This window comes from Mus musculus, chromosome 2 (genome assembly GCF_000001635.26).
Source record: "Mus musculus strain C57BL/6J chromosome 2, GRCm38.p6 C57BL/6J".
In the NCBI taxonomy this organism is placed as follows: Eukaryota; Metazoa; Chordata; class Mammalia; order Rodentia; family Muridae; genus Mus; species Mus musculus.
Window position 1 is genome coordinate 4563571 of NC_000068.7, and position 13619 is coordinate 4577189.

The 13619-nt window shown below is 46.3% G+C and overlaps 1 protein-coding gene across 13 annotated transcripts in view; it reads left to right on the top strand.

Moving 5' to 3' along the window:
- Frmd4a (FERM domain containing 4A) overlaps nt 1–13619 on the top strand; it is a 596394-nt gene that overhangs the window by 545921 nt on the left and 36854 nt on the right. For all 13 annotated transcript variants that reach the window (XM_006497439.4, NM_001347086.1, NM_172475.3 and 10 more), the window contains 2 exons: nt 2482–2620; nt 8728–8869. In XM_006497439.4, the coding sequence (XP_006497502.1) occupies nt 2482–2620; nt 8728–8869 (281 nt within the window). The remainder of the gene's footprint in view (nt 1–2481; nt 2621–8727; nt 8870–13619) is intronic.

Here is a 13619-nt window from a genome sequence, read left to right on the forward strand (position 1 = left end):
AACCAGCATGAAATTTCAAAGGAAATTGAGGGGTGGAGAAAATGCTGTTATTCATAAGTCCCAATGAGTCTACAGTTCTTCCAAATTAGATATTTTCATCTCAAAATCATTGATATTTCTTCTGACACATGGATCAAGAGCCCCACTTACACCCCAACCAGCCAGCTCTTCCCGTTTTTTGTTGTTGTTGTTTTTGTTTTTGTTTTTTTTTTTTTTTTTTTTGGTTTTTGGTATCCACAATGGTTTGTGAGTGGGAGCCACAGCACACATGTGGGGGTCAGAGGTCCTCATCTTCCACCTTGTGTGAGACAGGGTCTTGTGTTTTTTGCTATTCACACAGACCAGGCTAGGTGGCACAAAAGCTTTCAGGGATTACTGTCCGGTCCCTGCTTCCTGTCTCATCGTAAGCACACTGGGATCACAGATGTATACAGAGTCCAACTTAATGAGTTCTCTGGAGAGCCAAGTTCAAGTCCACATACTTTGTAGGTTAAGTGCTTTGTGCACTGAGCCATCTTCTCAGTCTCACTTTACTCACTCACTCTCTCTCTCTCTCTCTTTTCTCTCTCTCTCTCACTTTCTCTTCTCTCTCCTCTCTCTCTCCTCCCTCCCCCACCACAAACACTTTAATTTATTCTAAGATTTTAAAATATTTAAAAATATCTAATTACATTTATTTGTGTATATGTGCATATGCACTGCCTTTGTCAGCATGGGTCTATGCACGTGTGTGTGTGTACATGTGTTCATATGCATATATGTCTATGTAGCAGAAGTCAGAAGACAACTTGCAGGAGTCATTTCTCTCCTTATATCCCGTGGTCCCAAAGGATCAAACTCAGGTTGTCAGGTCTGGCAGCAAGTCATCTCTCTGACCAACTGTCAGACTCTATCAGTGCATCCTATAGAACGTATATCAGACTCTATCAGTGTATCCTGTAGAACGTATGTCAGACTCGATCAGTGCATCCTATAGAACGTATATCAGACTCTATCAGTGCATCCTATAGAACGTATATCAGACTCTATCAGTGTATCCTGTAGAACGTATGTCAGACTCGATCAGTGCATCCTGTAGAATGTATTTCACAGGTACTGGGCAACGCTGGTGCACACCTTTAATCCCAGCACTTGCAAGGCAGAGGCAGGCTGGTCTACAGAGTGAATTTCAGGACAGCCAAGGAGAGATACACAGAGAACCCCTGTTTCAAAAGAACAAAATGAAAACATAACAACAATAAAAAGAGTATACTTCAGTGAGGCTGTGGCCCTAGAACCCTTTTATCCCCCACCAAATACCATGCATGTTTTGAGACTGATGCATCCTGTTTCTATTTTTTAACTCCACGTACCTTTCTCTACTCCATATATATTCCAATTAGAATTATACGTGTATACAGTTTAGGGGAGTGGCTGGCTCCTCTTTCTCTGCCTTCCCTCTCCTGATTCTTAAGTACCTCTATGTTCTGGGATGAAGCAGTAGTGAGTTAATCTGCTCTAAATTCTTTGGCGGGTGCGCACGGTCCTCGCTACCCACCCTCATGTTTTGGATTTACGAATGAAAGACATATATATGTAGCCTTTTATTTTAATATGTCTTAAACAGCACAATGGCTGGGCACTTCCAAACCTTCCCGAGGCTAACACACTCTGATATCCTGAGTTATTACTTACTAAAACCTATTTGCAGCCCTTGTGGGCCATGACTTCCAACCCTTACATCTTGGCAGTGTCTCTGTGTCGCTCTCTGTTCTTCACTCCTCAGGCCGGAACCTTCTCCTGGAGTGGCCCAGCCATTGAGTTGCTTAGGGCGTATTAAATAAAAATAAGGTCGGGGTGTGTGTGTGTGTGTGTGTGTGTGTGTGTGTGTGTGTCTTTCATTCTAAATCCAAAACATTGGAGTGGGTAGCAAAGAGCACACACACACACACACACACACACACACACACACACACACACACACACACCAGGGAGTTTAGAGCAGATTACTACTACCACTTCACTGGGAATGTATCTGTACTGGATAAGCAGACCTTTCAGGGAACATCTGTCTACTTAGAGTGATGCAGGAAGTCTCCCCATGTAGGAAATGCTCTGGACTGTGGAGAGGAGGAAAGAATTCACCCATCTTCCCCACAGGCAGCATCGCCTGGTTAATGAAGAGCATTAAGAGCACTGTCAAACTTTTTTTCCTGACTCTGAAATCTGTCTTGGCTCCTTGCCAAGAATTGAAGATCAAAAAGGACCATCAGGTGACCTAGAGTGACCCATCTTGCCCAGGGGCTAAAGCATGAGGAGTCAGCTTCTAGACACAGCATGGCCACGTGAACCCTTCAGTGTGTATGTACCTGTGTCCTTGTGTTTCAGGGTGAACTCCCCTGTCCCCTTCTCGTAATAGGCTCTCACTTAAAGTTGTTTATTGAATGGTGTCTCCCCACCACCACAGGGACTGAATGAAGCTTGTACTCCTTGCTTTTGCAGGGCTTCAGTGACCAGGAGGACTTTTGGGCACAGTGGCATTGCCGTGCACACCTGGTATGCGTGTCCGGCATTGATCAAGTCCATTTGGGCGATGGCTATTAGCCAGCATCAGTTCTATCTGGACAGAAAGCAGAGTAAGGTAAGCCACCAGACCTTCTACCAGGCGGCTAACTGGGCCTCAAGGCAGCAGTGTAGGGATGGAATTAGATGGGTAGAGGAGGAGGGAGGGGCTGTGTCCTTGGCCTGAGACCTATCTGGGTAAGGCCTTGCCTCTTGGGGCTGCAGGTAGGAAGAACATCAGAAAATCTTTAAGAGGCCATGCTGGGTGCTACCTAGCAGGGTACATACAACTCAGGGTACAACCCAGCCACCACCAGAGGTGCTTAAGCCTCAGGTACAGACCCAGGGAATTCTGAACATACTTTCGGGGCCTCTGGAGACTCTCTTAATAAGTTCTCACACCCTTACCTATATTTAAACAGTGGTATATTGTTTTCTTTGGGGTGAGAGTGCAGATAACCATCCCCACCACACCGACAGGAATAACCGCTCAGGGAAATTGCTGTGAAAAGCCCTCCAGCCTTTCCCACCTGCCAACTCTGTTTTTAAAATGTAAAGCTGGAAAAGTGAAAAGGAAAACAAAACAGAAGCAACACCAGCTCTGACTCCCTCTGGTAGACCTGGAGCCAGGGGCCTTGGGAGCCTGCCATCTCTGCACCCAGGAGGTTCATCCACCCCCAGCCTGAAGGGCCAGCTGTGCTCTCTGGTGGGTGGGAGAACCACACACTTTTGGTTCACATAGGGCTTACAACAACACACCAGCCCTCTTTCTCCACCTGGCTTCCCTTCCTTCTTTTCCAGGGACCCCACAGGCCACTCCCACTCAGGGGATCTCCGAAGGGGCCCTGATGTGGAGAAGGCTGTAAGCCTGCAGTAGGATTCTACAGGCTTCAGGTCATGGGAACACCGGGCAAGATCAGCCTTGGCCCCTCTGGTGGCTCCCAGCAGCCATAGAAGTTGCCTCCCCCTGTTCCCAGGGGCAGGTGGCAGTTAATGCATCAGGGTGATTGGACTGGTGGTACCCTCTGGGCTCTTGTTCCTTTGCTGTGGGGTTTCTCTTTCCTATGGAGAGAAAGCAGGAATTGAAAGTAACATAACTTGCAACTAGTAAAAGGAAACTGGCAGAAATGCCCCCCCCCCCCCGCCCGGCCCAGTTCACTTCCAAATCATGGCCTGTCCCCATCACAGCCACCATCTGCTTTGTAAAGAATTTATTGGGTTTTTTTTAGTCTTTCTGACCCCTTTATTTAGTCCCTTTTGGGGTGACCAAGTCTGAAGGTGTGTGTGGTGTTCTTGTGGCTGGAAATCATGAGTGTATCCTACACTCGTCTAGTGGCGACGGGCCTTAGCACAAGCCTGTGAAGCTTGGTTAGGTCAAAAGAAACAGGGCCACGGGGGTTTGACTCATGGTAGATGTTGAGACAGTGGGTGGGGGTTGGTGCCTTGCTCTCTGGTAGATAGCATTAGAGGTCAACACCCACAAACATGGGTGGGTTATAACGGTTGGAAGATGGAATGTTTCTCCTGAATTCCCAGTGTCCGTGACTCTTAAGGGTAGAATCCTACCCCACCCTCAAATTCTAATGCCATAGTTTGCAATGGAGACAGGAAGTAGCCTATGTCACCCACAGGATAGTGTAGTGTCAGCGGCTGGCTTGGTCCTCTTCCCCAGGCTGGTGGTTTTTGTTTTGGGGTTTTTTTGGTTGTTTTTTGTGTTTGTTTTCAGTTTCCTGAGTGTCTCAAGTAGTCTATTCTTGGGGTTCTTTACACACACACACAAATGCCTATGAGAAGTCTTTAGTAGACTTCCAGTTAGCCACAATGGATACAGTAAGCGAAGCCCAGGAAGAAATGATCACCAATCCTTTTTTAACAGGAAGCATTATTAAGAGACAAACCAAGGGCTGGAGAGATAGCTCAGTGGTTAAGAACACTGGCAGCTCTTCCAGATCAGGGTTCAGTTCCCAGCACCTACATAGCACTTCATAACTCCCTCTGACTCCAGTTCCAGGGCGTCTGACAATCTCACACAGATGTATATGCAGGAAATAGAAGAATGCACATAAAATAAAAATAAATTATGAGAGAGAGAGAGAGAGAGAGAGAGAGAGAGAGAGAGAGAGAGAAAGAGAGAGAGAGAGCAAGAGAGAGACCCAACTATAGGAGGTGGCCCAAACCTGTAATTCTAGCTCTTGAGAGGCAAAGACAGGGAGACTGCTTCTTCAGGGCAAGCCTAATCTATATAGAAAGTTCTAGACTAGCTAAGGTTACTTACTTAGTGAGACTGCCTAAAAAAAAAAAAAGACCAAAGGCCAAAAGCTTGAGGAAGCTCTCAGCTGTCCTTTTCTGTTTACTCTGAAGGACAAGTAGCCGAAGTCCCAGAGGAATAGAATTTTACCAAGGAATCTTTACATGGCCACAAGAGCCTTAGCTATGTATCAGGCAAGAAACATTTGTTTTCTTGTGGTTTTAGGAACCTAAGATGTTATTGCTAAGCAAGTTCTCTACCACTGAGCTTTGTTTTTAGCCCTTTGTGTCATTTAGGAGTCAATTCTTTAGCCTTACAGACAGGTGAGGACCAAGCCCCTCCGTTTGGACATCAGATGACTATTTTCTAGCTCCGTGACCTGGGTAGGTGTCTTAGGACACGGTTTTGCTTTCTCTAATTAGAGAACAGAAAAGGAACTTCCTGACCCAGATTAGTAGTCAGTGAAGTGACATGATGTTTATGAAATTTCTTTAGGAAATAGTTTTACTTTAAGAAAATTGTGTTTTATTAACATCACGATTAAGCTAACCCATTCCCTTGTCTAATGCTGCATGGAGTTTAAACTTTCTGAGAAGCCCCACATTAAATCAGAGATGGCGAAACACTCGGTAGGAATTACATTGTGACATGGTTCATTTCTGAGATGTCATGTGGCCCATCTTTGGTGGGCACCATGGACTGTGCGAGTGAGTGTCAGCAGGTCTGGGATGGGAAGCTTCAGATATTTCTGGACAGCCAGTGTGGGCTGGCATCCTGGCAAGGCTTGGCATTCTACTGTATGGGGCCATGCCAACCATTCCTTTCTCTGAAGAGCTCCCAGCATAGTTCAGGCCTCCCAAGTGATGTTTATCAAACCCAGAGAAACAAGTACTGTCTAGTGGTTTGAGTCAGCGTGAGCAGTAGCCAAGACAGCTCACGGGTCTCCTCCCTGACATCAGCTTACTCTTCTTCAGAGTCAGTATGCAAATCACTTTGAAAGCCTCCCCTCTCTCCCTCTGCTCTCTCTGCATTTCTTCCTTTCCCTTCCCTTCTTCTTCCTCTTCTTCCTTTGGCTCCCCAGACATGTACAAGAAGGGAACATTCTACTGTCAAAGGCAGAGTGGAGGGAAGCTGGCTCTGTAGACACTAATTATAATTGATCACGTATATCTGCTGATGTTAAAGATCAGAGATGCTGTCAAAAGGATCCCGTGACCTTTGCATCCTGGAACCAAAGAGTGTCTTATAGACTTTAGGGGAAAGTCTTTGAAAGCTCACATTGTTCAGAGGAACTGATGGATGCTTTTCCTCTGACCTCAGAGCGGTGCGCTCTGCGGTTAATGTGCAGACATCTTTCCTCCTTAATCTTTTATTTTTTTAATCATTCTTCATCCAGTCTGTCATTTATTCCTTCTAAAATAAATAGCATTATAGAACAAATTAAGGCTTCCTCACCGAACATCAGCACCTAATTGAGTGGTCAGTTAGGATGTTTAGAGGCTCTGGGGCTGGCTCAGAGACCTTGCTATGCAAGAAGAGAATCTCCAGGGAGTGTTAGGTCATTGTGATAGGCCCATTCCAGAAAGTTCTTAAAGTTACCAGAATCTAGATTATATTAGAAAAAAACGGTCTGTTGTTGCTGCTTCTGTATTTTGGTTTTCTGCCAGTGAGGTTGATATGTAAGGGGGCAGGGTGGACAGGAGAGTGGGGAGGTGGGAAGGGAGCTAGTCTGAGGATTTCCATATCATTAATGGGATCCTTAAAATGTCAAGTAAAGCCATCAATCTAACCTCATTCATAAAGTTACATCCAGATTCCGATTTATATCCCATTCCTATTGCAATGGTCTTGATAGAGAGAATCTGGCATGGCCCTCATCCCAGCTCTGGTGTGAGCTTGAAGATCCCCATGGTATAAACAGGCATCGGAGGATCAGAGAGGTGAAGGATCAGAGTCTAACAGTGAGTGACCAGGAGGAGCTCCTGGGCCCTTGCCGCTGTGCGACATGGGTTTGGTGAGGTGCTGCTCTGTAGTTGTTCAAGTGTGAGCTGCTTCTGTGAAAACACAGATCTTAGTAATGAACAGTGCTGAAAGAGAGGAAGTAATGGATTGTGCTCGCCCTGCTCGCCTGAAGGATAAAGCACAACCAGATGGGTGCTGTAGATATGTAGAGTGCACATGAAATAGAAAGCCCTTCCTGCTTCCTGCTACAGCCAGAAGGCTGCCAAGCCTGGCAGCCGGACTTGTTTATGAACAAGGGGGCCCTAACCTGAGGAAGTTGACCAGATTCTAAATGTAAGAAAGAGGAGGCCAAAGTCAAAGCACCAATGTGGGAGAAGGAGGGGCGGAGGAAGACAGTTCACATCGGGTGAGCAACTCGAGAGCAAAAGTCTAGGGGCTTCTTCTGACCGGAAGTCACTGTCTTCCATCAGGATAGACAACAACAGGCCAGAGGAAGGGCAAGGCCTGAAGGGCCCAGATAGCCTCTGTGAGACAAATAACAGCCCCCGAGCAAAGGAGGAAGCCTGTAAATCAGGAAGAGGGGACAGTGGTGTGCAGGCCTCACCAAGGCTGTCAGAATCTGTATGGAGCCTTGTGGGTATGGAAAGACCTGCTCTCAGGCAGCAGGTCCCCACTGAGCACCTCAGCTCCACCACAGAGAGCCAGGGTCTGCTTAGATTATAATTTGTAGTGGTTTTCATGATGTGTATGCTATCATAAAGACATTGATTTCTAAAACAACAGCAACAAATTACAAAATGTTAAATAATGTCTATAGAAAGGAAATACAATGCATTTTCACATTGCAAAAGATGTCACTAACGTAGATGGCCTTCCTGGAAAAAAAAATCACTTTTAGAGATGAAATTGTAAACTGGAAACAAAATGGTTTGTGGGCTCTGTTCATCAGCTATGACTATTAGCCCAGTAGGGTTAGTTGACCTGCATACAACATGGAATGGAATTTGAATTGCAATATGAAGACTTTAGAATCTTCATAGATTTAATCAATGAAAATTGAAGCAAATCTGTGACAAAGCTTTTGGCAGGACCTGAGTATTCAAGAGCTTTCTGTCTTGTGTATACGGTCTTTACACATGTAGGATGCTAGTATCCTACCATCGAAACTTTCCCTGATCACATGGGTAATAACTGAAGATGCTGAATAACTTCTAAACTTATTATTTTATGAATTTGTTTCACATATTTCATCTGCCATTCATAAAGCTAGGAATTCATTTTCTCCTCCTTGCTTAAGCACAAATAAGTATAGTCACAACTATTTGTATGTATGTGCATGCGTGTGCGTGTGCGTGCGTGCGTGCGTGCGTGCGTGCGTGCGTGCGTGCGTGTGTGTGTGTGTGTGTGTGTGTGTGTGTGTGTGTGTGCATGTTGCTAGGGGTTGAGCCTAGGATCTTGTACACACTAACAAAGTGCTCTACCATGACCTATACCTCTTCATTCTACTTTTTATGTTTAGAACAGGTATCTCACTAAGTCACCCGAACTGGCTTTGAACTTGTTCATTGGCCCAGTCAGATTGTAAATTTATAATTTCCCTGCCTCAGCTCCCCCAAGTAACTAGGATTACTGGCCTGACACAATTTTTCATTTGTTGCTCTGTCGAGCAGAGAAGAAAGGGGAGGAAGGGGAAGGAATTAGAGGGAGGGGAGAGGATGCTGTGCACACAGCTTGTCTCCTTGGCTCCAGTGCATCACTCTGTAGTAGGTGGTAACTTCCCTGGCTTATATTTAGGAACAATAAGGCTCAATGAGATTAACTGCCTTTCCCAAAGACCACACTCTTCCCACTATGCTCTATAGCCCGTGCTCTCATGGGCTGTGAATTCCAGTTTGTGTAGCTTACGAGCCACCTGGATTCGGGCTTACAAGTAGGCAAGTATTTTCTTCCATAACCTGTTCACCTCCCCTTTCCAGTCCAAGATCCATGCGGCCCGAAGTCTGAGCGAGATCGCCATTGACCTGACGGAAACAGGGACCCTGAAGACCTCAAAGCTGGCCAACATGGGGAGCAAGGGGAAGATCATCAGCGGGAGCAGTGGGAGTCTGCTGTCCTCAGGTAGGGCCTGCGCCTGAGACACTGTCCACAGATGGCTTCCTCCCAGGGACGTGGGGACACCATGCACAGGAGGCCACTGCATATGCTGTCCAGAAGCTGGCTTTAGTCGTCAGACCAAAGTGTGAAGCCAAACATGGGTCTAAGAAATATTTCCCAAGGGGCAGAGGGAGATGTGTGTAACTTCAGTGAGGCACAAATTGTCAGTGCCCTCTAAGGGCACTCACTCATGGGGTTTTTTCGAATGCTGGCTGATGTAATCATTAACTATCATCCTGAGTGTCAACTCCAAAGGCAGAGAGTAGGGTTTGCTTGTGTTCCCTTAAGAGGGAGGCTATCCTGGTCAAGGACATTCTGTTTCCAAGGAGACATCTGGGGCTTTACAGGGTAAACGAGTAAATGAGACTTGCTGTCACAAAGGAATGGCCCTTGTCACCACCTGGTTTTACTCCCTAATTCTTACACCTTCCCCTAACACAAGGTTGTTCTCTGCGACAGTCCTAGCTGTCCTGGAACTCACTTTGAAGACCAGGATGGCCTCCAACTCATAGAGATCCACCCGTCTCTGCCTCCCTAGTGCTGGGCTCCAAGGTGTGCCCCACCACACCCAGCTCTCTACCATCTGTGCGCATCAGGCAGGTCATTCTGGCATTAAAGATTAGGAGGTCCAGATCAAATTTATCTTGGCTTCAAGAGTGGAGATCAAGGAAGTGGTTCATTGGTAGAGCACTTGCTTAGCGCACTCAAGGATCTGAGTTCAACCCCCAGCCTCCAAATCAGTCAGAGTGGGGGATGCTGCTGTTTGCTTAAATGACATGACAGGCCTGGGTTTATATGAGGTCAGAGGGAGAAAGACAGAATGTTTTGTGAGCCAAATGTGACTAGCCGATGCCTCCTTCCAAAGCTGTTTAAACCCTGTTGAATTTAGGTGGCTGTTCTAGTCTGATTTCTAAAGTGTTAAACTGTGCTAAAACATTGTGACCAAAAGCAATGAGGAGAAAAGGAGGGTTTGTTTCCTCTTACACTTCCAGTTAACCATTCACCACTGAGGGAAGTCAGAGTGAGAAGCCAAGGCAGGAACTGAAACAGAGACCTCAGAGGAACTCGGCTTACTATTCTGTTCTCCAGGCTGGCATTCAACGAGCTTTCTTATGCAGCCCAGACCCACCTGCCTAAGGATGGCAGTACATCTACAGTAGAGGGAGCCCTCCCTCATCAATCGCCAGTCAAGCCCACAAAGACATGATCCCAGGCTGATCTGATCTGGGCAGTCCTCAGACACAGGCAGATGATCCTGTGCTGTGTCAAGTTGACAGTTAAGCTAACGAGGATGGGAGCCATGTCACCTTGCCCCTCTGAGCTAGGAAATGAAGAAGCCTTAAACTCCTGTCCTTTTCCAGGGCTAGAGCTATAAACAGTGACTGCAAACAACTGTAACAACAGAAAAGGGAAAGATAAAAGAGGAAGATGAGCTAACCCAAGTTAGCTTCTGGGCTAGTGTTGCCCACTCAAAAAGAGCTAAAGGCAGGAGAATGCACACTAGCCTGGAATGAGACGTGGGTTTGCTATAGAGCAGACAGAGTGTGGATCAGGTCTCCATGTTGGACAGGCTACAACCCAGTGATATGTTCACATGCTTGTGAGCTTTATAATATGACACGTTGCACATTGTTTGTTCTAAAGAAACTGTTAAAATTAGATAGGCTTCAGGTTCACAAGAGCTGGATCTGTCTCTGCCAGACCTCCAGGACATTGACTCTAACTCTTAATTCTGCACCTGCCTGAAATTCTTCAAAGCTGTTTCATATAAAAGATGTGCCAGGTGGCCACTGCTTCTGAGGCTCAGAGGTTTGCAAGGAAGACTGTAAAAATCCTAAGGGTCTATCTGGAGTTACAGCCCCACCCCCCCTCCCGGCCTCCCACTGAATGGGCAAAGCAGAACTAAAGGGAACGCTTTGTCCTTTAGACACTGCATGCAATGAGTTCCCTAGTTCCTGTTAAGCCCAGTCTGAGGAAAAAGCCTGGAGCTATATCCTACCTGCCTCCTATCTAGTTACAGAGAGTCCAGCCTTGCTCCGCCCGGACTCTTCCAGCTGAGTGTCAGAGGATACAATATGATACAGCCTTGGCGCTCATCTCCCAAGATGCTGTAAATCTTCATGAGCCCAAAATCAGTCTTTATTTCTACCAAGTTCCCAGGTCACTCTGCTGCTGCTGCTGCTGGCCCAGGGACTGTGTTCTGGCGGACGCTCTTCTTGCCAAAAAGAGGTTAAAGTGGGCATGTGGCTCAAGATAATAAAAGCCAGGCTTTTCCAATTTGAGCCTATAACCTGATCTATCTTTCTGGGGCCCCCATACATCTGAGGCAAGCAAGCTCTAAGGGCACCAAGACAGATGCCTATCAGAAGCTGTAGACGAAGTCCCTAAGGTGAGACTGACCCCTCCTAACCACTAGGAATACCATCTGAGCATCTTTGAAGCCAGAATACAATCCATTTCTATTCTGCCATCAGATTGGCATTAATCCTCAATCCAGTGGGCTAAAAGAGAAGTCACAAGAAAATCTTCCTGCCTGATCCATGCCTACATGTAATGTTTGAGCATCTTTCTCTCAAGATGGTGACGTGACTTTCAAATGTTATAGTGGGGCCCGGGTGAGGTGTTTAGAAAGCAACAGGAGCCTCGAGGCCACATGCAGGTTGTACCTGTAAGTAGCTTCTATCCACTCAGCCCTTCTGAGTTTGCTAAGCCAGAACAACTGTGGAAGGAAGAGAAAGTCCCATGAGGAGACCAAGGAACTTGTCAACCTCTACCAGGCCATACAAGTTTGAGCCTGAAAATTGTCTGTGAATGCCAGTAGAGGCTCTTTGGGAATGCCCCACGCCCACCCTCATGACTTAGGAAAACAGCGGGGACAATGGAGGGAGGAACCAGAACAGGATGCCTGCCATCAGTGAACAAAGGGAATTTCTAGGGTACATGGTGTGGTCTTCCCTCCCACAGAGCCTGATGCCTGCTGCCAGTTGTGAGTGCTTGCTCTGGGAGGAGGCAGCCTCCATCTAGGGAAAGCCAGCCTTCACCACAGGAAAGCCATTGATAGCACTGCCTATGATGGACCAGGTTCTTGTTCCCAGTATGGAGAAATTTAAGCTGCTGGTCTAAAACTGGGGCAGCTGCCTAGTTTTCCTCCTCTGTCTTTCTGTCCTTTTGCCTGTAACATGTTGTCACACGCTTGCTGTCACAGGACAGTTCTGTCTTTTTATTAACACTTGCCTGGTCTTCCATGCTAAGAACATTCACTCATGAACAAGGCAACCAGCATCCATTTGCACAAACTGTTTTTCCTCACTCCCTCTTTATCAAGCGGTTTCTAGTAAATGCATCTTAGAAGCATATTGAGAACCTAGCCAGCACAAGCTCATTGTCCAGCCAATGGCCACTAGTAAAGTTGTTGATAAATTTTGTAGCATAGCAGTAAGGCCTGTGTCACCTGTTAAGAGTGTCCTTTCTGGGGACTGCCAACACATCTTCCCTCACAGGTAAAATCAATACCACACTGATCGTTAGGAATGGCATCCAAGCATCTTTAAACTAGACAGTGCATCTCTATCCTGCTGTCAAGTTGACCTTCTTTGTCACACTGGTGTTAGACCTTCTGAGGTCACTTGCATTGGCCCCTCAACCCTTGCTGCTTCTATTCATTTCTTCTGACACATCCCAGTAGTGCAACATCACGCATAACGGAACTGCATAACAATGCTGTTGTAGTTCTATAATGTAAACATTTACTTTAACTCCTAAGATATGTTCTGCTTTGATTTTGATCATAACTTTGGGGAACAACCCCCTCGATCACCACCCCCCAGGCATTGCCAAGGAGTCGGTGCTGCCAGGGTTTGTTGATGCTGCACCGTAGAACCTTGAGTGCTACGAAAACTCCTTCTGTTGAATGGATGTTTCTGAACTCAATTATGCAGCCAAAACTGGGGAGAGGGTTAGTGTACGCCAGCCTTTAAAACATAAGAGTGCCTCTCTGAAAAGAGTTTGAGTATTGTCTGTTGATGCAAAATGGAGATAAAATGGTTCTAAGCTATTAGCAGCTTTAAAGGAAGTTGTTTCTATTTATGGCTGTATAACTACCTTTAAAGTCACTAAGAAGTCCAGTTATTGGTATCTGAGGCCTCTAATGCCAAAGAAATGAAGGCGTGCCAGTGTTGAACATTCCAAAAACCAGAAGCTTATCCACATGGACGCCCTGAGTCGGACAGAGGTGGGCACTAGCATTTCCAAATGAAAAGGGCATATGGTTCCGCATTGACTAAGCTTGACCTGCGTCAAGACATTTCACATAGGAGCTCCCATGAGGAGACTGACAGAGTTATATCCTAAGTCAGAGTATGGGCCTATGTTGGGCAAAACCTACCTGTATAAGAGTTCAGGAAATCTGCTAACTGACCTCCCAAAAGGGAGGGAATAAGCAGAGACATTTAGTCACAGTGGTCTGGAAGGGCCTGGAAATTTCCTCCCCATTTGGAGATAGCTTTGGCCATGGAGATTTGGTCACATAGGCTTTAAGTAACAAATTGTTAGGATGCTCAGATTCAATTTGAGAGATCAAGTGTAAGTGCAAGCCATCCAGCTGCGCTGTTTTAGAGCGTGTTCCTTCTCTCCCCGCCAGCCCGGCTTCTCTTTCTACACGAGCTAGGTTACAGCTTACTGGGCAGTACATTTGCCTATATCCTTCAATCTAATC